Source organism: Cynocephalus volans, chromosome 11 (genome assembly GCF_027409185.1).
Source record: "Cynocephalus volans isolate mCynVol1 chromosome 11, mCynVol1.pri, whole genome shotgun sequence".
NCBI lineage: Eukaryota > Metazoa > Chordata > Mammalia > Dermoptera > Cynocephalidae > Cynocephalus > Cynocephalus volans.
Genome location: NC_084470.1, coordinates 16,964,366 through 16,990,637, shown reverse-complemented (window position 1 = coordinate 16,990,637; position 26,272 = coordinate 16,964,366). Strand labels below are relative to the sequence as shown.

The 26,272-nt window shown below is 35.2% G+C and overlaps 1 protein-coding gene across 1 annotated transcript in view; it reads left to right on the top strand.

Annotated features, from left to right (window-relative positions):
- TRPC1 (transient receptor potential cation channel subfamily C member 1) overlaps positions 1-26,272 on the top strand; it is a 99,617-nt gene that overhangs the window by 29,200 nt on the left and 44,145 nt on the right. Inside the window, exons 5-6 of the mRNA XM_063113885.1 lie at positions 21,283-21,414; positions 24,189-24,384. Coding sequence (XP_062969955.1) covers positions 21,283-21,414; positions 24,189-24,384 — 328 coding nt within the window. The remainder of the gene's footprint in view (positions 1-21,282; positions 21,415-24,188; positions 24,385-26,272) is intronic.

Here is a 26,272-nt window from a genome sequence, read left to right as displayed (position 1 = left end):
AGCTGGAAGACAGGCTATTTGAAAATACAAAGTCAGGGAAGTAAACAAAAGAATGAAGAAAGCTTATAGGATCTATGGGACATCAAAAGAGCAAATATTCAGGTCATTAAAGTTTGAAAGGGAGTTGAGAAAGACAAAGATGTAGAAAGCATATTCAAATAAATAATAAAAGAAAACTTTCTAAACCTGGAGAAAGATATAAATATTCAGGCTCAGGAAAGTCAAAGGTCAAAAATCAGATTTAACTCAAATAAAACTACCCCTAGACATATAATAAGCAAATTCTCAAAGGTTAAAGACAGAGGATTATGAAAACAGTGAGAGAAAAAAAAGCAAATACAAGGGTACTTCAAAAATTTTGTGAAAAAATAGAATTAAAAGATAATACAAATATTTCCATTAACTTTCTGAAGTACCCTTGTAACATATAAGGGAGTTCCACTACACCAGGCAATAGACTTCTCAGCAGAAACCTTGCAGGCCAGGAGTAAGTGGGATGATATATTCAGAATGCTGAAGGAGAAATAACTGCCAGCCAATACTGTACCCAGCAAAGCTATCCTTCAGAAATTAAAGGTAGCTGAAGACTTTCCCAGAAAAACAAAAGCTGAGGGAATTCATCACTATCAGACCTGTCCTACAAGAAATGCTAAAGCAAGTTCTTCAAACTGAAAGAAAAGAATGCTAACATATAACAAGAAAATGTCTGAAGATATAAAATTCACTGTTAGAAGTAAGTATACAGACAAATTTTATTTACTTCAGTACTTTAATACTATAATCATGGTGTGTGTAAACCACATATATTTAGTATAAAGACTAAAAGACAAAACTTTTAAAAAGAATATCTACATCAGTTAGTTAAGGAACTAATATAAAATTTATCTAATATAAAAGATATAAATTGTGACATCAGAAATTCAAAATGGGGGAGATGGAGTTAAAAGGTAGAGTTTTTTTGTGTATCTGCTTATTTTCTTTGTGATCAAAATTAAGTTGCTATCACTTCAAAATATTTGTAACTATAACATTCTTTGTAAGGCTTATCATAACTACAAAGCAAAAATCTGTAATAGATACACTAAAAATAAAAAGCAAGGAATTAAGACATACTTCTAGAGAAAACCACTTATGGACAAAGCGAGATAGTAAAAGAGGAAGAAGGGATCTACAAAACAACTAGAAAAGAAGTAACAATATGGAAGGAGTAAAGTTCTTATCTATCAGTAATTATCTTAAATGTAAATAGATTAAATTCTATAATTAAAAGACATAGAGTGGCTGGGTGGTTTAAAAAAGAAGACCCAACTATATGCTGTCTGCAAGTGACTCACTTCATCCATAAGGACACTCATAGACTGAGAGTAAAAGGATGGGAAAAGATATTCTATGCAAATGTAAACCAAAAAAGAGCAGGAGTAGCTATAATATATCAGATAAATTTGATTTTAAGTTAAAAAATTGTAAAAGAGACAAAGATGGCCATTATACAATGATAAAGGGTGAATACATCAAGAAGATACAACAATTAGAAATTCGTATGCACCTAATGTTGGCACACCTGAATAAAAAAGCAAGTATTAATAGACCTAAAGGGAGAGATAGATTGCTATATGATAATAGTAGGGGAGGGGGACTTCAACACCCCACTTTCAGCAATGGACAGATTATCCAGACAGAAAATCAAGAAAGAAACATCGGAGTTAAACTGCACTCTAGATCGAAAGGACTGAACAGTTACACAATATTCTATTCAATATCTGCAGAATGCATGTTTCTTTGAAACAGCACATAGAACATTCACCATGATAGACCATATATCAGAGCACAAAGCAAGTCATAACAAATTTTTAAAAATTGAAATTGTATCAAGTATCTTTTCTGACCACAATGGAATAAAACTAGAAATCAATAACAAGAGAAACTTTGGAAAGTACACAAATACATGGAAATTAAACAACATGCTCCTACATGGAAATTAAACAACATGCTCCTGAATAACCAAGGTTGATGAAGAAATTAAGAAGGAAATTAAAAAATTTTGAGACAAATAAAAATGGAAGCACAATGTACCAAAACCTATGGAATACAGCAAAAGCAGTTGTAAGAGGGATGTTTACAGCAATAAATGCCTACATCAAAAATGTAGGAAGACCTTAAACAACCTAACATTGCACGTCAAAGAACCAGAAAAACAAGAACAAACCAAACTCCAAATTAGTGGAAGGAAAGAAATAATAAATATCAGAACAGAATTAGAGACTATTATGAACAACTATACACCAACAAATCGGAAAACTGAGATGAAAAAGAAAAATTCTTGGACACATACAACTTACTGAGATTGAACCATGAAGAAATAGAAAAACCTGAACAGACCAATAATGAGTAACAAGATTGAAGCAGTAATAAAAAGAAAAGAAAAGCCTAGGACCTGATGGCTTCACTACTGAATAGTACCAAACATTTATAGAAGAACTAATACCAATTTTCTCAAACTATTCAAAAAATTGAAATGAAGGAAATTCTTCCATACTCATTGTCCAAGGGCAGCATTAACTTGATACCAGAACCAGACAAGGGGACAGAAAAAACAAACAAACAAACAAAACTATAGGCCAATATCCCTGATGAACATAGATGAAGAAATTCTCAACAAAATATTAGCAAACCAGATGCAACAGCACATCAAAATGATTATACACCATTATCAAGTGGGATTCATCCCAGGGATGCAAGGATGGTTTAATATATACAATAAAAACTAGAAAACCTTGTTGAAAGAAATTGAAGAGGACACAAATAAATGGAAAGATACCCCATGTTCATGGATTGGAAGAATTAATATTGTTAATATGTCCATACTTCCCAAAGCAATCTACAGATTTAATGCAGTCTCTATCAAAATACCAATAACGTACTTCACAGATAGAAAAAAAGTCATAAAATTTGTATGGAATTGCAAAGACCCTGAATAGCCAAAGCAATCTTAAGCAAAAAGAACAAAGCTGGAGGCATTACACTGCCTGACTACAAAATATATACTACAAAGCAGTAGTAACCAAAACAGAATGCACTTATAGCCAACTACTCTTCAACAGAGGCACCAAGAAAAGACATGGGGAGAAGGACAGTCTCTTCAATAAATGATACTGGGGAAACTGGATATCCACATGCAGAAGAATGGAACTCTAGACCTCTGTCTCTCACCACTCACAAAAATCAACTCAAAATCAATTAAAGACTTAAATGTAAGACCTGAACTATGAAAGTACTAGAAAAAAACATATGAGAAATGCTTCATGACATTGGTCTAGGCAAGGATTTTTTTAATAAGACAGCACAGAAGACAAAATCAAATATAGACAGATGGAGAGATTGTGAGTGGTTGGTCAATAGGTACAGAATTACAGTTAGGAGGAATAATTCTACTGTTCATTACACAGTAGGGTGACTATAGTTAATAATATATTGTATATTTCTAATAGCTAGATGAGAGGATTTTTAATATTCTCAGCAAAAAATAATGATAAATGTCTGAGGTGGTGGATATGCTAACTACCCTAATTTGATTATTACACATTGTATGCATGCATCACAACATCACACTGTACCCCACATACATGTACAATTTTATGTGTTAATTAAAAATAAATTTTAAAACATTTAGTAGATCTCCATTTTTTACCTTTTTTTCTTCCCAAATTTTTGGCTATTCTGTGTCCTTACATTTCCAAATATAGTTTAAAATCAGTTGTCAATTTTTACAAAAACACCTGCTTGGATTTTTAAAATGGATTACATTGAATCAATTTGGGGAGAAATGCTATTTTAATAATGTTGAATCTTTGAAGCCAAGAACATGTTGTATCTCCCCATTTAATACATCCATTTCAATTTTAGCAATATTTTGTAGTCTCCAGTGTACAGGTATTTAGCTTTTTTATTTTTTAATGTGTTTCTAAGTATTTTTTGATACTATTATGCATAAATTGTTTTCTTAGTTTCACTTTAAGATTGTTCATAGTTGGTACATAGAGATCAAATAGATTTTTTATATTGATTTTATGTCCTGTGGTCTTGCTAAATACACTTATTAGTTCTATGTATTAGTCCATTTTTGTTGCTTATAACAAAATATGTGGAACTGGGTACTTTATAAAGAAAACAAAATTTATTGCTTACAGTTTCTGAGTCTGGGAAGTCCAAAGTTCATCTTATGGTGATGACAGTGACCCAGGGGTCTCACATTGCAAGATGGTGGAAGCAGAGAGAGCAGAGAGAAAGACAGAATCTCTTCTTCTAAAGCTCTCAGAACCATGTCCCTGACCACCGTTTTTAATCCATTTATTACTGCACAATCCTACAATCCAATCATCGCTTTAATTCTTCACCTTTCAATTACGATCATAGGATTTTCCACCCTCTTAACAGTCACAGTGGGGGCCAAGTTTCTAATGCATAAAGCTTGGGGGACACAATTTAAGCTTCAGGGAGTTTTGGGGGGGACATAATTCAATCCATTACATTCTACTAGTTTTTTTTAAATTTTTTGTATGTTCCTAAAGATTTTCTACATTCAAGGTTATGTAGTCTGTGAATAAAGACAGTTTACTTCTTTTTATCCATCTTTAAGCCTTAATTTCCTTTTCTTGTTTTATTGCAGTGGATAGAACCTCCATTATGATGTTGAGTAGATGTGGTAACAGTGGACATCCTTTCCTCTTTCTAGGTTTTAGGGAGAAAGAATTCAGTCTTTACTGTTAAGTATGAATTAGAAGTAAGTTTTTATCAATATCCTTTATAGAATGAGGAAATTACTTTCTACTTATAGTTTGCCAATAGTTTTCATCATGAATTGTTTGTGGATTTTTGTCAAATGCTTTTCTTAAGTTTTTATTCTTTATTTTATAATATATTGTATTACATTACTTAATGTTTGGATGTCAAACCAACCTTGCATTTCTGGGATAAACCCCAATTGGTAGTGGTGATAATCCATTTTATGGGTTACAGAATGCAGTTTGCCAATACATTAAATATTTTTGTGTCTGTCTTCCTATAGAACAATAAATTTTTTCTTGTAACATCTTTTTCTGGCTTTGATATCAGGGTGACACAGTTGACATAAAATGAGTGTCATAAAATGAGTTTTGAAATATTCTCACCTCCTTTATTTTCTTAAAAGAATATGTTTAGGACTAACATTATTTCTTCCTTAAATGTTTGATATAATTCATCAGTGAAGCCATCTGGGTCTAACCTTTTCTTTGTGAGATGATTTTTGATTACTATTTTCACAGTTAATTTTTTTAAAAATAAGGCTATTCAGATTTTCTGCTTATTCTTTATCTTGGAATTTGGAATCTATCCTAAATTCTCTAGGAATTTGTCATTTTTGTCTGTATTGGCTAATTTGCAATATAGTTGTTCATAATACGTTATAATTTTTTTTCTTTCGTGGGGCTCTCTAGTGACGTTCTTTTCTTTATTCCAGATATTTCTCTCCCTCTCCGTTCCTCTCCCTCTCCATCATTGCCCTTCTCCCTCATCTCCCTCTCCCTTCCTCCCCCATTGGTCAGTCTAGCTCAGAGTTTGTCAGAGTATATGGTACTTGGGCCAAATCTAGCCTGTCAACTGTTTTTCAAAATAAAGTTTTATTGGAAACTACCTATACCCATTCATCTGTGCATTGTCTTTTGCTGTCACGGTATAATAGCAGAGTTGAGTAGTTGAGTAGTTGCAATATAAACACTACTGCCTTCAAAACTTAAAATATTTATTATCTGTACCTTCACAGAAGAAGTTAGCTAAGCCCTAGTCTACCTAAAGGCTTGCCAATTTTGTTGATCTTTTCTAAGAAACAACATTAATTTTATTCATGTTCTCTGTTGGTTTTCTATTTTCTATTTTGTTGCTTTTGCTTGGATCTTTATTATTCCTTTCCTTCTGTTTATTTTGGGTTTGATTTCCTCTTCTTTTTCTAGCTTCTTAAGTTAGGACCTTACCCTGTTGATTTTTAGATCTGGCTTCTTTTCTAGTATAATTGTGTTCAAGATATTTTGTTTTCCATGTGATTTCTTCTTTGACTTATGAGTTTTTTTTTTTTAATTGAAAGACTATTTTTAGAGGAGTTTTATCAATATTCACAGCAAAAGTGAGTAGAAAGTATAGAATTCTCACATACCTTCTCACCCACGCCCCACCCCCTTCCTCAACACACAGCCTTACCCTCCATCAACATCCCTTACCAGTTTGGTACATTTGTTACCACAGATGAACCAACACTGATACATCAGTATCACCCAAAGTCTGTAGTTTACCTTTGGGTTCACTCTTAGTGTTATACATTCTATAGGTTTGGTAAATGTATAATAATATGTATTTACTATTATAGCATTATAGAGAATAGTTTCACTGCCCATAAAATCCCCTACGTTATACCTATTTGTCTCTTTGTCCCCCCAGACAGTGCAACCACTAATGATCTTTTTACTGTCTTTTATAGTTTTGCACTTTCCAGAATATCATTTTATTGGAATAAAACAGCATGTAGCCTTTTCACATGTGCTTCTTCTACTTAGTAATATGCATTTACGTTTCCTTTACATCTTTTTGTAGCTTGATAGTTTATTTTTTATTAGCACTGAATAATGTTTCATTGTCTGGCTATACTACAGTGTATCCATTTACCTATTGAAGGACATCTTAGTTGCTTTAAAATTCTGGCAATTATGAATAAAGCTGCTATAAATATTCATGTACAGGTTTTTGTGTGGACATAAAATTTTCAACTCATTTTGGCAGATATCAAGAAGTGTGGTTGCTGGTTTGTATGGTAGTTATATAAGAAACTGTTCGATTTTATAAGAAACTGCCAAACTGTCCTGCAAAGTGGCTCTATGATTTAGCATTCCCACCAACAGTGAATGAGAGTTGCTTTTCTTCACAACTGCACCAGCATTTGCTGTTGCAGTGTTTTGGGTTTTAGCCAGTCTAGTAGGTGTTTAGTGGTATCTCATTTTGTTTTAATTTGCAGTCTCCTAACAATGTATGATGTTGTGTATGTTTTTATATGCTTATTTGCCATTTGTATATCTGCTTTGGTGAGGTGTCTCTTTAGAACTTTTGCCCATTTTTATATGGGGTTTTAAATTTTCTTATTGTTGAGTTTTAAGAGTTCTTTGTACCCTTTGGATAACAGTCCTTTATGTCTTTTGCAAATATTTTCTCACAGTGTATGGCTTTTCTTCTCATTCTCTTGACCCATGGGTTATTTTTTAAATGAACTGTTTTACTTTCACGTATTTGAGGATTTGCCAGATTTCTTTCTACTGGTGAATTCTACTTTAATTCTGGTGTCATTGGAGAATAAACTTTTATTTTTTAAGTGATATTTTTATTGAGATATAATTTGTTTACCAGAATGTTCACCCTTTTAAACTGTACAGTTCAGTTTTTAGGATATTCATAAAGTTGTACATTTATCACAATTATCTAACTCCAGAAATTTTCATCACTTCAAAAACAAACTCCATACAAATTAGTGGTTACTCTCTAAGTTCCTGAAAACCACTAAATCTACTTTCTGTCCCTATGGATGTGCCTTTTCTGGATATTTCATATAACTAACATCTTTCAGTTTATTATCAATTATTTGTATATATTCATTAGAGATATGTTTATTCAAATCCTTTTCCTAGTTTTTAATTGGTTTATCTACCTTTTTTATTGCTGAGTTGTAAGCATTCCTTATGTATTCTGCATACAAGTATCTCTTCAGATATATGACTTGCAAATATTTTCTCCCAGTCCATGGTTGATGTCTTTTCACTTTTCTGGTGGTGTACTTGGAAGAACAAAAGTCTTAAATTTTTATGGAATTTAGGGTGTTTTTGTCACTTGTGCTTTTGGTGTCGTAGCTAAGAAACCATTGCTTAATTTGAAGGATGTACTCTGTATTATTTCATTTATTTTTAATGGATTAAGACTAATTCTGTGGCCCAGTTCCTGGTCTATCATGAAAAATGTCTATGTATGCTTGAAATTTTATGCATTCTCTTGTTTTGGGATAAGTGTTCTATAAATTCCAGTTTGATCATATTGTGTCTTAGTGTTGCTAAAGTATTCCATACCCTACAGGTTTTCTGTCCAATTGTTCTATCAATTTCTGGGAGAAGAATATTAAAATGTCCAACTACAATTGCTGAATTATCTATTTGTGCTTTCAATTCTGTCAGTTTTTGCTTTGTGTATTTTCAGGCTCTGTTTTTAGGTGCATATACATTTATAATTGCTATATATTCCTTCTAATATTTGTTTATTCATTTCAACTGTCGTACATGACATGATACATCTTTTCAACCCTTTTCTTTCAACTTGTTTTTGTCTTTTTATTTAAACTGTGTTTCCTTTAGACAATGTGTTCTTGGGTCTTTTATTTCCTTGTTGATCTTCTGTCTATTTATTCTGTCCATTACTGAAAGTGGGATATTGAAGTCTCCAACTGTTATTGTTCAGTTGTTTGTTTCTTCATGTCTGTCATACATTTCAGTCCTCTGTTGTTAGTTGCATATATATTTATGATTTTTGTATCGTCATGATAAATTGACCCTTTTATCATTACAAAGTGTCCCTCCTTATCTCTAGTAACTTTTTTTGTTTGTTTTAAAATCTGATATTAGTATAGTCACATGAGCTTTCCTGTGGTTCTTTTTTGCATATCTCTCTCCAGCCTTTTACTTTCAAGCTGTTTGTGTCTTTGAACCTAAACTGTGTCTCCTGTTGACAACATATAGTTGTACCTTAAAAAAAAATCTACTCTGCCTTTTGATTGGATTGTGTAAGTTATTTATATTTAATGTTCCTTTAGTCCTCTGTTAGTGCTGTCTTTTGTATAGAGTATATTTCTTAACATGGCATTTTAATTTTATTAATGATTTCATATTCACATGGAATTCTCCCTGTTTGCATGCTTGTCTCCAGATTTTCCTCATTTATAGAGACACTAGTCATATTAGATTTAGGCCCATCCTAGTATCCTCATTTTAACTCAATTTCCTCTTTAGAGACTCCATCTCCAAACAAAATCACATTTTGAAGTACTGGTGGATAGGACTAAAGCTTATGAGTTTTAGAGGGAAACAGTTCAACACATTAACAAGACCTTGTAGTGAATTTCTAATTTCTTTCTTTTTTTTTTTTTTAAATTTAAAAATAAATAATAGAAGTTGGATAAAGGTAACATGTCCTTTATCCAACTGGTTTTATTTTATTTATTTATTTATTTATTTATTTTTAATTTTTATTTTGTCGATATACATTGTGGCTGATTATTGCTCCCCATCACCAAAACCTCCCTCCCTTCTCCCTCCCCCCCACCCCCCCAACAATGTACTTTCTGTTTGCTTGTTGTATCAACTTCAAGTAATTGTGGTTGTTATATCTTCTTCCCCCCCCCCCGGTTTTGTGTGTGTGTGTGTGTGTGTGTGTATGTGTGTTTGTGTGTGAATTTATATATTAATTTTTAGCTCCCACCAATAAATGAGAACATGTGGTATTTCTCTTTCTGTGCCTGACTTGTTTCACTTAATATAATTCTCTCAAGGTCCATCCATGTTGTTGCAAATGGCAGTATTTCATTCGTTTTTATAGCTGAGTAGTATTCCATTGTGTAGATGTACCACATTTTCCGTATCCACTCATCTGATGATGGGCATTTGGGCTGGTTCCAACTCTTGGCTATTGTAAAGAGTGCTGCGATAAACATTGGGGAACAGGTATACCTTCGACTTGATGATTTCCATTCCTCTGGGTATATTCCCAACAGTGGGATAGCTGGGTTGTATGGTAGATCTATCTGCAATTGTTTGAGGAACCTCCATACCATTTTCCATAGAGGCTGCACCATTTTGCAGTCCCACCAACAATGTATGAGAGTTCCTTTTTCTCCGCAGCCTCGCCAGCATTTATCGTTCAGAGTCTTTTGGATTTTAGCCATCCTAACTGGGGTTAAATGGTATCTCAATGTGGTTTTGATTTGCATTTCCCGGATGCTGAGTGATGTTGAGCATTTTTTCATATGTCTGTTGGCCATTTGTATATCTTCCTTAGAGAAATGCCTACTTAGCTCTTTTGCCCATTTTTTAATTGGGTTGCTTGTTTTCTTCTTGTAAAGTTGTTTGAGTTCCTTATATATTCTGGATATTAATCCTTTGTCAGATGTATATTTTGCAAATATTTTCTCCCACTCTGTTGGTTGTCTTTTAACTCTTTTAATTGTTTCTTTTGCTGTGCAGAAGCTTTTTAGTTTGATATAATCCCATTTGTTTATTTTTCCTTTGGTTGCCCGTGCTTTTGGGGTCGTATTCATGAAGTCTGTGCCCAGTCCTATTTCCTGAAGTGTTACTCCTCTGTTTTCTTTAAGAAGTTTTATTGTTTCAGGGTGTATATTTAAATCCTTAATCCATTTTGAGTTGATTTTAGTATACGGTGAGAGGTATGGATCTAGTTTCATTCTCCTGCATATGGATATCCAGTTATCCCAGCACCATTTGTTGAAGAGGCAGTCCTTTTGCCAGTGAATAGGCTTGGTGCCTTTGTCAAAGATCAGCTGGCAGTAAGTGTGTCGGTTGATTTCTGGATTCTCTATTCTATTCCATTGGTCAGTATGTCTGTTTTTATGCCAGTACCATACTGTTTTGGTTATTATAGCTTTGTAGTATAGCTTAAAGGCAGGTAGTGTTATGCCTCCAGCTTTATTTTGTTTGCTCAGCATTGCTTTGGCTATGCGTGGTCTTTTATTGTTCCATATAAATGTCTGAATAGTTTTTTCTATTTCTGAGAAAAATGTCTTTGGAATTTTGATGGGGATTGCATTGAATTTGTATATCACTTTGGGTAGTATGGACATTTTCACTATGTTGATTCTTCCAATCCAAGAGCATGGGATATCTTTCCATCTTCTTGTATCCTCTCTAATTTCTCTCAGCAGTGGTTTGTAGTTCTCGTTATAGAGATTTTTCACCTCCTTGGTTAACTCAATTCCTAAGTATTTTAATTTTTTGGTGGCTATTGTAAATGGGCAGGCTTTCTTGATTTCTCTTTCTGCATGTTCACTATTGGAGAAAAGAAATGCTACTGATTTTTGTGTGTTGATTTTGTATCCTGCTACTGTGCTGAAATCATTTATCAATTCCAAGAGTTTTTTTGTAGAGGTTTTAGCCTGTCCGATATATAGGATCATGTCATCTGCAAACAGGGACAGTTTGACTTCATCTTTTCCAATCTGGATGCCCTTTATTTCCTTCTCTTCTCTGATTGCTCTGGCTAGTACTTCCAACACTATGTTGAATAGGAGTGGTGAGAGTGGGCATCCTTGTCTAGTTCCTGTTCTTAAAGGAAAAGCTTTCAGCTTTTCCCCATTCAGGATGATATTGGCAGTGGGTTTGTCATATATGGCTTTAATTATGTTGAGATACTTTCCCTCTATACCTAACTTATAGAGGGTCTTTGTCAAGAATGAGTGCTGAACTTTATCAAATGCTTTTTCAGCATCTATAGAGATGATCATATGGTCCTTGTGTTTGAGTTTATTAATATGGTGTATCACATTTATTGATTTGCGTATGTTGAACCAACCTTGCATCCCTGGGATGAATCCCACTTGATCGTGATGAATAATTTTACGTATGTTTTGCTGTATTCTGTTTGCTAGTATTTTAGTGAGGATTTTTGCATCTATATTCATCAAGGATATCAGCCTGTAGTTTTCTTTTTTGGTTATATCCTTCCCTGGTTTTGGTATCAGGATGATGTTTGCTTCATAGAATGAGTTTGGGAGATTTGCGTCCGTTTCAATCTTTTGGAATAGTTTGTAAAGAATCGTTGTCAATTCCTGTTTGAATGTTTGGTAAAATTCTGCTGTGAATCCATCTGGTCCTGGGCTTTTCTTTGTTGGGAGCCTTCTGATAACAGCTTCAATCTCCTTTTTATTGTTATTGGTCTGTTCAAATTTTCTACATCTTCATGGTTCAGTTTTGGGAGCTTGTGTGTGTCCAGAAATTTATCCATTTCTCCAGATTTCCAAATTTGTTGGCGTATAGTTGTTTATAGTAGTCTCCAATGATTCCTTGTATTTCAGATGAATCAGTTGTAATATCACCTTTTTCATTTCTGATTTTTGTTATTTGAGTCTTCTCTCTTCTTTTTTTAGTTAGCCATGCTAATGGTTTGTCAATTTTATTTATCTTTTCAAAAAACCAACTTTTTGATTCGTTGATCTTTTGAATTGTTTTTTGGTTTTCAATTTCATTCAGTTCTGCTCTGATCTTAATGATTTCTTTCCGTCTGCTAACTTTAGGTTTGGATTGTTCTTGTTTTTCTAGTTCTTTAAGGTGAAGTGTTAGGTTGTTCACTTGCCATCTTTCCATTCTTCTGAAGTGAGCGTTTAATGCAATAAATTTCCCCCTCAATACTGCTTTTGCAGTATCCCACAGGTTTTGGTATGATGTTTTCATTAGTTTCAATACATTTTTTGATTTCCTGCTTGATTTCTTCTTGGACCCATATGTCATTAAGTAGAATGCTGTTTAATTTCCATGTGTTTGTATAGTTTCCAGAGTTTTGCTTGTTATTAATTTCTAGTTTTAATCCATTGTGGTCTGAGAAGATACATGGGATAATTCCAATTTTTTTGAATTTATTGAGACTTGATTTGTGACCTAATATGTGATCTATCCTGGAGAATGATCCATGTGCTGCTGAGAAGAATGAATATTCTGAGGTTGTTGGGTGGAATGTTCTGTAGATATCTGCCAATTCCAATTGGTCTAGAGTCTTGTTTAGATCTTGTTTTTCTCTACTGATTCTTTGCCTAGATGATCTGTCTAATATTGACAGTGGGGTGTTCAGGTCCCCTGCTATTATGGTATTAGTGTCTATTTCCTTCTTTAGGTCTAATAGAGTTTGTGTTATAAATCTGGCTGCTCCAACATTGGGTGCGTACATATTTATGATTGTTATGTCTTCTTGATGGATCAGTCCTTTTATCATTAAGTAGTGTCCCTCATTGTCTCTTTTTATGGTTTTTAGTTTAAAGTCTATTTTGTCAGATATAAGAATAGCTACTGCAGCTCGTTTTTCTTTTCTGTTTGCATGGTAAATCTTTTTCCATCCTTTCACTCTTAGTCTGTGTGAATCTTTATGGGTGAGGTGGGTCTCTTGTAGGCAGCAAATAGTTGGGTCCTGCTTTTTGATCCAGTCAGCCAGTCTTTGTCTTTTAATTGGGGAATTTAACCTTTTACATTAAGAGTTGTTATTGAAAGGTGTTGATTTTTTCCTAGCATTTTATTGGTTGTTTGGTTGTCTTAGGTGTCTTTCGTTCCTTGCTTTCTGATTTACTGTTTGCTTTCTTTGTTTGGTGGTTCCTTAGGTTGTAGATAGTGTTTTTGTTAGCTTGTTTTCTCTTCATGAATGCCAATTTTATTATACTAGCGGGTTTAGATTTTTCTTGGGTTTTTATGGCAGTGGTATTTATTTTTCAGGAACCAAACCCAGTACTCCCTTGAGGATTTCTTGTAAGGGTGGTCGTGTGGTAGTGAACTCCCGCAGTTTTTGTTTGTCTGAGAAATATACTATTTGCCCCTCATTTCTGAAGGATAGCCTTGCAGGGTAGAGTATTCTTGGCTGGCAATCTTTGTCCTTTAGTATTTTGAAAATATCATCCCATTCCTTTCTAGCTTTTAGGGTTTGTGATGAAAAGTCTGATGTTAACCTGGTTGGGGCTCCCTTATAGGTGATTTGACGCTTCTCTCTTGCAGCTTTTAAGATTCTCTGTTTGTCTCTGAGTTTTGCCAATTTGACTATGACATGTTTGGAGAAGGTCTTTTTGGGTTGAATACATTTGGAGATCGTTGAGCTTCCTGGATCTGAAGATCTGTGATTTTTCCTATACCTGGGAAGTTTTCTGCCACTATTTTGTTGAATATGTTTTCAATGGAATCTCCATTTTCCTCCCCTTCTGGAATACCCATGACTCGGATATTTGATCGCTTAAGGTTGTCTGATATCTCTCTCAGATTTTCTTCCATGTCCTTGATTCTTTTTTCTTTCTTTTTGTCTGCTTGTGTTATTTCAAACAGCCCATCTTCAAGTTCAGAGGTTCTCTCTTCAACTTCGACAAGCCTGCTGGTTAAACTCTCCGTTGTGTTTTTTATTTCGTTGAATCACTTCTTCAGTTCAGCAAGTTCTGCTACATTTTTTTTCAGGACATTGATTTCCTTGCACATTTCCTCTTTCAGATCCTGTATACTTTTCCTCATTTCATCATGATGTCTAGCTGAGTTTTCTTGTTTCTCATTCAGTTTCCTTAGAATTATCACTTGAAATTCCTTGTCAGTCATTTCAAGGGCTTCTTGTTCTATACGATCTAGAGTCTGAGATTTATTAACTTTTGGTGGTGTACTTTCTTGATTTTTTGTATTTCTGGTATCTTTTTTTTGGTGTTTATTCATTGTGGCAGGGGGTTTCACAGTCCACCGGTTTGAGACTAATGACTAACTAGGATGTTGCTGTGGTTGCCAATTTCGTATGGCTCCCTCCGTGACTGCTCAGTTGTCCTCTAGTGCCTTGTGTGTGTGGTTGCCTCGGGTCTTGGGCTTCTCCGGGGAGCCACCTTTCTGGTCAGCTTGGACTCTGGTGGGCTGGTGGATCACGTACCACAGGGTGTGTGATCTCTGTTGAGCTTTCACTTCCTGTGCAGGACTTCTCCCTGTTCTGTGTGCTCTGGCCCAGGCTGTTAGATCGTGCAGTGGCGACCCCACCGGGTGTGTGGTTTCTGTCGAGTCTCTGCCTCCCTGGCCGCACGTCTCCCCACTCTGTGCGCACCGTGCTGGGCTGGGGCGTGTCTTCTGCACCCCTCGTCTATCAGCTGGGCCTTCAAGACCCTGCTCGGCATCGCCTCGCCCAGGAAGTCTACCAGGTTTCTGCTAGGCACAGACAACAGGTCTCTCTGGGTGCCTTTGTAGCACTATGTAGATCTTTCTTGGGTCTTGTTCACCTTTGTATCACCCCCGGTATAAACCGAGTCTAGCGCCCACCTGCAGCCTGCTCTCCCGCAGGTTCAAGCGGACCTGGGAACTCTCCTACCGCACTATTCCCAACCAGAAATTCGTTAGGCTTTTTTCCAAACTGGTGGCCACAGAGATGGTATCTGCCTCCCAGTAAGAGTGAGTTTACCTGGGGCCGGAGTCCAGGGTGTGGTGGAGTGACAGTCCGCCCACCCGTACTTCCTTGCCCTCCCGACACCGGCCGGGGACGCCCCCCGCCACCAGCCCCGCCAGAGAACCGCGGAGGGAGTGGGAGAGGAGGCCGGCCTGCAGGCTCCAGAAAGCCCCGCGACAGGCCAAGCAAGTGGGAGGGCTCAGTGATGGCTGAGCTGGGAGGGGCTGCCCGCACTTGGGAAAATGGAGGCAGCACCGGGGCGGTGAGTGGCCTGGTGGTGCAGGCGGGAGCCTGGTGGGCATCCGCCCCCCGAACAGAGCTGTGCCAGGGGTCACTCACAGTGCTGTGCCAGGTCGGGCGCTCACTCTGTCTCTGGTTTGCCGCCTTCCGCGTTCTCGGCCGCTGCCGCCTCGGGCTGTTCTGTCATGGCGCAGCTCGGGCGCTCCCAGGAATCTTCTTTAATGCTGGCCTGAAACCTCGAATCCTGAATAGGGCTGCTGGCTGCCTTCAGCGCAGTCCTGGCCTCCGGGATCCTGGCTGCATCCACAGCAGCCCTGGCGCCGTGTTCCCTGTTTCGAGACTCGCTTTTGCAGCTAAGAAACAGTTCTTTTCCTGCTCCACACTTCAAAGCTGTTGCCTGTATGTGAGGCAGCCTCTCCTGCCGGGGCCAAAGTGGCGGTCACCCCCCATGACCGGCCAGCAGCAGCGGTCCTCCCTTAAGAGATGGCAAGAGGAAGGTCCACAAGTTTCCCAGCTGCCTGAGGCCCAGTGGCCACCTTTTCCACCTCAGCTACTCTGCGCCAGCCCCGCAGCCGCCGCCATCTTGGACCCTGAATTTCTAATTTCAACTATTGTTCTTTTCAATTCCATAATTTCCATTTTATTCTTTTTTATAATTTTTCTCTGTTTATTGATATTCTGTTTGTTATGACACTGATATGACTCTCTTTTACCTCTGTAATTATGCTTTCCCTTAGTACTGTGAACATATTTATAATGGCTACTTTGAAATATTTTTCTGTTAAATATGACATCTGGTCACTCTTACAGGCAAGTTCTGTCACCTACTATTTTTTCCCCCCTTTGGGTATGAATCATATTTTTCTGTTTCTTTGCATGTTTCTTAATGTTCTGTTGGAAACTGGATACTTTGTATAGTAGCAACTCTGTGTTCTTACCCTACCCCACGTCCTGGGGCTTTTTATTGTTATTTGCTCATTTTATTTTTTTGGTAACTGGCTGGATTATGTTAATGAAATGTATTTCCTCACCATACACCCCAAGTGTTAAGCCTCTGATGTTGCACTTTGGGGAGGCACAGTTTACCCATTTCTTGTGTATCTAGTATTTTCTGCTTGAAAACTAGAATTAGTATATATTGTAGCAACTCTGGACACTTTTATTTTTCTAAGGTTTTCTTTTCTTTTCTAAGTTACTTGCCTGGCCTGCAGAATCTGTTTTCTTGTAATATAGTCATTGATGTTTGTGCTTAGGTTTTTGTTTTTTCCTTATTTTTATTTTTTAACTCTGATTCCTAAGGGTTGTATCAGTGTCTATATGGGTCAGCCAATGATTTGAGCAGAGTTTGTGCTAAGACACTTTCAGCCCATAAAGGTTCTATTATCTGCTGATCAACCTGTGTGTTAGGTGAGGAATGAATTCAGAAGGGTAGCCATTCCTCAACACTTTCTTGGCTTTTTTCTTTTTACTAAACATTTTGATGTTTCCCACACATGTGTAGTTTTTAGTTAGCAAGGGATTTGGGAAGATCTTATATGACTCTATGTATGGCTTTCTCCTTTCTAAGATCTCCCTGTTAAATTTCTGGTTAGTCCACTGCTTGCCACAACTTGGTTTGCAACCTCAGGTTGCAAAGCTGCAGGTTTTCCTTGTCTATTTCCAACAAGTCTACCACTTTCAGCCAGCAGATCTGTAGGCCTCCTAGTGAATTGATTATGCCCCCTAGGGCAGAAAGGATCAAGTTTACCAGCTCCATGTTGGTAAAACTATAGCTCTCATTGAATGAACTGGGGGCAGGTATAGTAGAAGCAGCTGTTGGCAAGGCCACAGATTCCAGCCATTCCTGCCTGAAGCTCTGGCAATTTTTCAACAATCAACAAATTTCAATGGACAATTTCCAAATGGCCTGCAATGGTTGGGATTTTTGGCATAATTTTGTCCAGTTTTATGTATTTTTTCTGTATGTGTGAGGGGAAATCACTGAACGCTTCACACTGCCATTACATTTTATGGTGTTTTGTATGCCCAAAATGATAGATTTTATAATGTAAGGCAGCTTCGTTATTTGTCATATTATATTTCAATGCCTTTCACACAATGTGCTTCATTATAACTCTACACAATAGTTGCCAACCTTTCCATTACAGTATTATTGGAAGTTTCACTTCATGTTTATTTTGTCATTAATCCCTAATATGTCTTGAGACATGATAAAGTACATTAACAGAAAAGTCTATTTTAGAAACAGTCTGATAAAATTAATTAATGTAGACATATTTATGAAAACAGAAAGATAAGTTGTCTAATTATGTATATTTTTAAAATTTTTGATGCTTATGGTATGGGAAAATGCCTCTACAGAAACCCTTGTTTTAGATACAGATAATTGTACTTGTTAATTGAATAGATAGATCACAACTGGATTTTATAAATATTGTTTTCATAAAATGCATTATACAAGATCTATTATTTTATTTAAAATTTTTATATATTATGAGCATATTCATTCTTACAAATCGTGATATTTCTTTATGCCCTTTGTGTAACCTGTCACTTCTCAACCTCTCCTCCCACCTCTAGTATCCTTAGGTCTGTTCTCTCCTTCTGAAAGTTCAATGTATTGTTGTGGTCTTTTCTTTCTTTCTTTCCTTCATTCCTTCCTTCACTCTTCCCTTCCTCCCTCCCTCCCTAGAACCCAGTTATGAGTGATACCATGCAGTATTTCTGTTTCTTTGTCTAGCTTATTTCACTTAACATACTTTTCATCCATGTTGCTGCAAATGGCAGAATTTCATTCTTTTTTATGGCCGAGTAGTATTCCATTGGGTATATATACCATATTTTCTTTATCTAGTCATCTGTTAATGGACACCTAGGTTGGTTCCATATTTTGGCTATTTTAAATAGAGCTACAATGAACATGGGAGTGCAGGTATCCCTTCAACATGATGATTTCCATTCTTTTGGGTATATACCAAGTAGTGGGATCGCAGGATCATATTGTAGCTCTACCTTTAGTTGTACGAGAAACTTCCATACTGTTTTCCATAATGGCTGTGCTAATTTACAGTCTCACCAACAGTGTAGAAGAGTTCCCCTTTCCCCACATCCTTGTCAGCATTTGTTCTTCTCAGTCTTTTTAATAATGGCCAAGTCTAACTGGGGGGAGATGATACCTCAATGTGGTTTTGATTTGCATTTCTCTGATGACTAGTGATGCTGAGCATTTTTTCATGTACCTGTTGGCCATTTGTATGTCTTCCTTTGGAAAGTGTCTATTCATCTTCTTTGCCCATTTTTGATTGGATTATTTGTTTTCTTGATGTATCATTGTTTGAGTTCTTTGTATATTCTAGATATTAATCCCTTGTTAGATGTACAGTTTGCAGATATTTTCTCCCATTCTGTATGTTGTCTTTCCACTCTGTTGATTATTTCCTTTGCTGTGCAGAAGCTTTTTAGTTTGTTATAATCCCACTTATTTATTTTTTCCTTTGTTGTTTGTGCTTTGGGTTCTTATTCATAAAGTCTTTGCCCAGTCCTATTATCTGGAGTGTTTCTTCTATATTTTCCTTTAGTAATTTTATGGTTTCAGGACTTATATTTAAGGCTTCACTCTATTTTGAGGTGATTTTGGTATATGGTGAGAGGTACAGGTCCAGTTTCATTTTTCTGCACATGGATGTCCAATTTTGCCAGCACCATTTATTGAAGAGGCAGTCTTTTCCTCAATGTATATTCTAGCTGCCTTTGCCAAAGATCAGTTGGCTGTAAGGATTTGGGTTGATTCCTGGGTTTTCTATTCTATTCCATTGATTCAAGTGTCTGTTTTTATGCCAGTACTATACCACTTTGGTTACACTAGCTTTGTAATATAATTTGAAGTCAGTTAGTGTTATGACTCCAGCATTACTTTTTTTTCTCAGGATTGCTTTAGCTATTCGAGGTCTTCTGATGTTGCATATAAATGTTTGGATTGCTTTTTCTCTTTCTGTGAAGAATGTCTTTGGTATTTTGATGGGGATTGAATTGAATCCGTAGATTGCTTTGGGTAGAATGGACATTTTCATGATGTTGATTCTTCTCATCCAAGAGCATGGTGACTTTCTACCTTTTTGTGTCCACTTTAATTTCTCTCAATAGTGTTTTGTAGTTCTCAGTGTAGATATTTTTCACCTCAGTTAAATTGATACCTAGGTATTTTATTATTTTGGGTGACTATTGTAAATGGGCTTGCTTTCTTGATTTCATTTTTAAATCTGTTTAAATCTTTTCATTTCTATTCTGTTTTTTATTTCATTGAGAGAATCCTTCATTTCTAAGAGTTCTGTTACATTCTTTTTTATGTTATTAATCTCTTTGTAAATTTCCTTCTTCATATCCTGGATATTTTTTCTTATTTTGTTGTGTTCTCTAGTTGATTCTTCTCTTATTTCTTGGAGTTTTCTTAAAATCAGTGCTCTGAATTCCTTTTCAGACATCTCGAGGGTTTCTTGCTCTATGGAGTTTAGTACTTGAGAATTACCACATTCCTTTGGTGGTGTCATATCTTCTTGTTTATTTGTATATCTAGTATTTTTTGCTGATGTTTGGTCATATGGTAAAGCATTTATTTCCTCTGTCACTCTGGGGTGGGTTAAGAGGGGGAACCCTTCCTCCTTTCTTTATATGTTCTGCTGGTGACTCTTCCTGTATCAATGCAATTGTGGGTGCAGTGGGCTGTCTTGCCTCCTGTTCAGTCAGTGCATGGATCCTGTGCACTCAGCTGGCCAGCCTGTGTGGTGGAGTGGTGGGACCTGTGTGCCCCTCCAGTGCTCAGGTCAGGATCTATTTTTGTATCTAAGACAGACATTAAACTTATAAGCTAACTAAGGACTATATAAATAATATATAGTCCTTATATATTGTATATATAAGTCCAATAACTTTGAACTTATATATATATAGTCCAATAACTTTGAACAGTTAGTCCTGTTCAAATAAAGTTTTAGTATTTTCATATAGAACAAATTCATTACAAAGTAATGTTACAAGGTAAACAACAAACTGGGAAAAAGTATTTGAATCACTTTTGACTAGACAGAGGCCTAATTTCTTTGATATGGAAAGAGATCTTACAAATTGATTTTATAAAGGAAGAAACAATCATTGGACAAATATGGCAAAGAATATGAACAGGTGATTTACAGAGGAATATATTAAACATGAAAGGATGGTTAAGCTTCTAAAGAAATTCAGCTTAAACCAAATAATTTCATTTTCCATTAGGTCGGCAAAGATTGAAAAAATTAACAAAGGCAGTATTAGTGAAGATGTGGGGAAAATAAACTGTCATTATTATTGCTTTGAAAACATCTATCAATTCAATGTGTGCAAAGGATATAAAAACTAAAGAATATTCATTGCTGCATTTTTATAGCAGAAGAAAATTGGAAACAACCTAAATGTTCATTAATGGAGATCCAGTGAGCTTCCATCAAATGGAAAACCATCCTGTTGTAGGAAAGAATGAAGTAAATGTATATGTAGTGAGATAGAAAGAGGTTCATAATATATGAGGATGCTTCAGAAAGTTCATGGAAAAATAGAATTAAAAGATAAAGCAAATCTTTCTATGAACTTTTTGTAGTACCCTTGTATTACATTTTTTAAAAAGCAAGTTGTTCCTTTATATTTTATATCTGATTATGTTTGTGCGTGAATAGAAAATATTAATTTTGCAATACTTTATGTATAAATTTATAGAAATTATAGGTTAAAATACTACTCATATGTGTATAATAAGTTTATTTTACATTATGGAATCGAATTTTATCACAGGTTTCGTCTTGACATATATCGATGTTTGGCCAGTCCAGCTCTAATAATGTTAACAGAGGAGGATCCAATTTTGAGAGCATTTGAACTTAGTGCTGATTTAAAAGAACTAAGCCTTGTGGAGGTGGAATTCAGGTGGGAATGAATGGAAACTGTAAATTACATAATGTCTTTTGTTTCAGAATCTCCAGCCTGAGTTTCTTCATAGGTCAAATTATAACTTACTGTATTTACGTTTATTTACTTCTGATCCCAGATGACCACATATTGTTACCACTTATTTGGAATTTTTCCTCGCCCTCAAAGGAACAGACCCTGGTGCAACTTAGGTTACTCTTTCCCCATCTGCCCTCTGCTACTCACCCTTAATTCCCCCTATTTTCAACCTGGCCAAAGGCATTCTAGTGCAGTGTGAAGAGTAGTAGGAGTTGTAGCCTAAAGCAAGAGCAAATTTATTTGTAATTGCTCTCTGTTCCACCTCTTCTCATTCTCAGATTGTGTAATCATCCTTGGGGCCTGATTCCTTCAGATCTTTCAAAGGCACATAGAATGCTTTCTTTATGTCAGGGACATTCTACGCATACAGACATAGTCCATTTCACTGTTTGCTGAGATTTTCTAGTAAGAGAAAGATACAGGTAGGTTTTCTGGTGGGAGAAACATACATGGAAATATAAAAATAAAATGTAACTGATTAAGAGGGATAAACACCCAGTCTGAGTTTTCTTCTGAAATGAAGATTATGTGTAATTCTGGAACTTTGTATACCAAGGAATCAGTCTTCTTAATTTCCTTAAAGACTTTGGAAAATAAACCTACTAAATTACTAATTTAAACACTTAAAAGAATACTTGCAAAACTACATTTAGTGCATTGAGGGAAAACTTTGGGATTTTCCTAATGGGAGAGTAGCCCTGGGGCCCTTCAAAGAAGTAGGAATTGATTATGATTTTTTATCAGCCCTGCTGCAAGGTTTCTGCAGGGATCTATACCTATGCCCACCTTTTCTTTCATGTCCAGCTGCTATTGGAGCCCCATGTCTTATGTGGCACCCTTCCAGTGACTTGACAAGATTGGGAAAGTTCAAACTTCCACTAACTGGAAGGACAATAAGAAACTTGTAATTTTCTTTAGCTTTAACAGCAGTACATAGTTTGTTCTTGATAGGTCTGAGTTCCAGGGACTTTTAAAAAATACCTGTTTGTAAGTTTTCAAGTTTGGCGTTACTGTACTTTAATTTGGGTAAATTAAATTTTATTTAAACTTGATATGACATAAAGTATGCACTGCACTTTGATGAATGCATAAGACATGGTTGAAATGTAAGTCGTTGCTACTTTTAACTTTTTTAGCACATGAGGCTGCTAATAAATTATCCTGTTTTAATATGAAGAATGTCCTATTGTAATCTCATAATTTGAGTTCTGGGTTACCATATAAAATAGAATTCATTCAAACCTCTTCCAAAAAAGATTTAAAGCAACTGCAATGATTATATTATAATTACAGAAAAATAAAGTTAGATTTCGAAGTGATCACAGTGTTTTTACAGACAGGGAAAGAGATGTACAAAAGGTAGAAGTTTTGCTGTCAGCATCTAAGTGGTAACAAAGTTGAAAGTGAAAGTAGTAGCGAGTCATAACTCAAACATCGTACTCCATGCTCCTAGTCTACCATATTTCCATCTAAACTGTAGAGCCACTTATTAATGTTCCAATAATATTTTATAGATTAGGCAAATTAGGTTAATAAAATATATTAATTTTACCTTTGAATGTAGTGATCTATCAAATGTTTATCCAAAGATGAAATATCTTTGTAGTAATACACACTTTTGATGAATGTTCCTATCTGCAATCAGATTCCTAAACTAAAGAGCGGGTAATACTTCATTTGTTAAAGAAATCCAGCTACTTATTTTCAGGTAGTTTTGGTTATGTGGTAAATGCAAAGAATGAAGGAGAGACATGTTAGCCTATAAGGAAAAGAAGTTTTTATTCTTTGAGTTATAATTTTACGCAGCTGTTTGTGGAAAACCCCATTGTATAGAAAGACTAACCAGTGAGAAATCTTCCTGTTTCCCTTTCTTTGCCTTGAGTGGAAAAAAAGATAAAACATTATTTTCTGAAGTTCAACCCCCAAATCCATGACTCGTAGTTATTTATTTCTGACTTCATTCTTAAATTGTTATTAAACTCAGACATGAGTTTAATGTAATTGGTATTTTAAAAAAGAATTATGTACTAAAACAAATTAATTTAGGCCTGCCTTTAATGAGCAGTTTGATCCTAAGATTCAAGAAATAGTGATTCTGAAAGAAATAGGTGTATTTTAGTGTCTGTCTTTCTATCTTGAATTTCATTCAAATGAGCACTTTCAATATGATTCAGAATACTACTTTAATATCAGGAGTAACATAGAATATTGTAGACTGTTACTGAAAAACCTTCTAGTTAAAAACTATATAATAATATTGATTGGATAGCACTAAGATTTTGCTTTTTGATATACAAGAATATATACTTAAGATGTTATATTATTTATAATTATTAAGATATTGTTTGGATGAATAGTGTAAAGGAAGTTTTAGTCAAACTTACAGAGAGTAAGAGCAAATGAGTTAAGTGAAAGACTGGTTGGCTAACATATCAGTATATGTAAGGGAACATTGTAGCCATCTAAGATTGTCAGTGTGAACACAGGAAATATAATTGTGTTACAGTTTTACCCAAAGCTGTGGGGAATTTATGTACCAGTAGGTTCCTTTTACTGTCAGCAGAAAATAACTTCAGATTTTGTGTAGCACTGTCAGAATTAAAATGCTGCTGAGTAAAAAAAAAATTCTAGTGAATATAGCTTAATTAGAAGATGGAAGTGACATTTCTATAATAAACTGCTGCATTTTGTAGGAATGATTATGAAGAACTAGCCCGGCAATGTAAAATGTTTGCTAAAGATTTGCTTGCACAAGCCCGGAATTCACGTGAATTGGAAGTTATCCTAAACCATACATCTAGTGATGAGCCTCTTGACAAACGGGGATTACTAGAAGAAAGAATGAATTTAAGTCGTCTAAAACTTGCTATCAAATATAATCAAAAAGAGGTATGAGGTTTTCTGTGATATATTTAAATTATTTTCTCCACAGTAGTCTAGTGGCTCAGAGCAAAGGCTTTGGAGCAGTACGTCTGGGTTGAGATCCTAGTTCTATTTCATAAAAATTGTTTGTCTTTGGGAAAGTTATTGAATCTGAGCTTTAGTTAGAAGGGTTAATTAAGAATATATATATACAAGGTTCAGCACAGTGAGAACTAGTATTAAGCAACTACTCAATAAATGGTAGTTGCTATTTTTAAATAATTAATGTTAATTACAATAATAATATGGATGTGATTTAATGTTTTTGCTAAATAGTAGGTATACAGGTAAGATCCTGTGTAGTAAGTGTCTTTATAATGAAGTTTCCTTCTTGTGTTTTGTCTGTCATAGGTTTGTGTTATTGATCTGGTTATAAATGGCCCTTTCTATAGTAATAGTAATTTCTATTTAAAAATAAAGTATTAGATATTATATTTCCTGTTTCTTCTTGTTTATAATACATTGCAAAACCCAAAGGTGGAAAGGTATATGATACAGTATGATAACTAAGTTGAAACTGACTCTTCTGGCATCATCCCTTCCTATTAAGGGAAATACCCATTTATACTCCCCATATGTACACATACACATGATTCAGGAACTTGAAGAAGGAAGGTATGCATTTTTAATTTCATTTTTTAAGATTATTAACTGAACAGTGATATTTATATTTAGATAATGATATCCAGTTGATAGTACAGGATGTCGATAATGGTACTTTTAAGATATTGCTTCTAAGATTCATTATTTTAATTATCAACATAGATGTTGGAATAAAACTTGCTTATCAAAATTATATTATTGCAGAAATGGGGCCTGAAATAGATAAAACTAGAAGGCAAGATACGGGTCCTTTGGTGCTTAGAGCAAAATTTTTTATTATTCTAGCTGAAAACTTGAGCCTTGCAATAGCTTTGTGACTTAGGAAATTGATACAGGAATTTAAAAATGTTTACTTTAAGATTACCTAAATAGTGTATTGCTTATATCAGATCTTTGGCTCCAAATCCTATACTTTTTCTGCTACTCCAAGATTCTTGCTCAAGGTGGAACATTTATAGGTTCAAGAATTTGGATCAGTGTAGATATAAGGTTATAAATCAACAATGTACCTATGTAGCTTAAAAAGGAAATAAAATGCTAATATACATAAGTATAAATAGAGAATAAAGGAACTCTGATGTAATCTTCCACTCATTGTATATTCTGACTAGATCTTGTTGACTAGATCTCAGGTTAATATATTTACTTCTGTGTTCCACAACCTAAGATGGGCATGAAATACTAGAAAATGATAGAATAAAGGGATTAGAAAATACAAAATCACCTTAAGTGACTGGAAAAAGAAACTCAAAGAAACATGGAAAGAACCAAGATTATCCTGGTTAGGAAAGAAAAATCTAAGAGGCAATTTCTTAATGATAGCTGTCTGTGTCCTTCAAGGACTCACAGAGGATAATCAAATGTTCCATTCTACTTTTTTTTTTTTTTTTGGCGGCTGGCCACTATGGGGATCTGAACCCTTGACCTTGGTGTTATAACTCCGCACTCTAATCAACTCAGCTAACTGGCTAGCCAAATGTTCCATTCTAAAAATGATGAAAGATAAGGCAACAAGAAGTAATAGTAATATTTGTTAGCTGAAAGAAAAATTCTTTGTAATTATAAGGACGAACAAAAATGTAAATTAAATTTTAAACTAGATTTCTAAATATGATCAAAGGGGAAGATACTATTTTCCCAAATAGTCAAGGTTATCGATCCTGAATGACAAACTACCTTGAAACTTAGTGGCATAAAACAGCATTTCATAATTATTTTATAATAATTTCATAATCATTTTTTATGCCCTTAG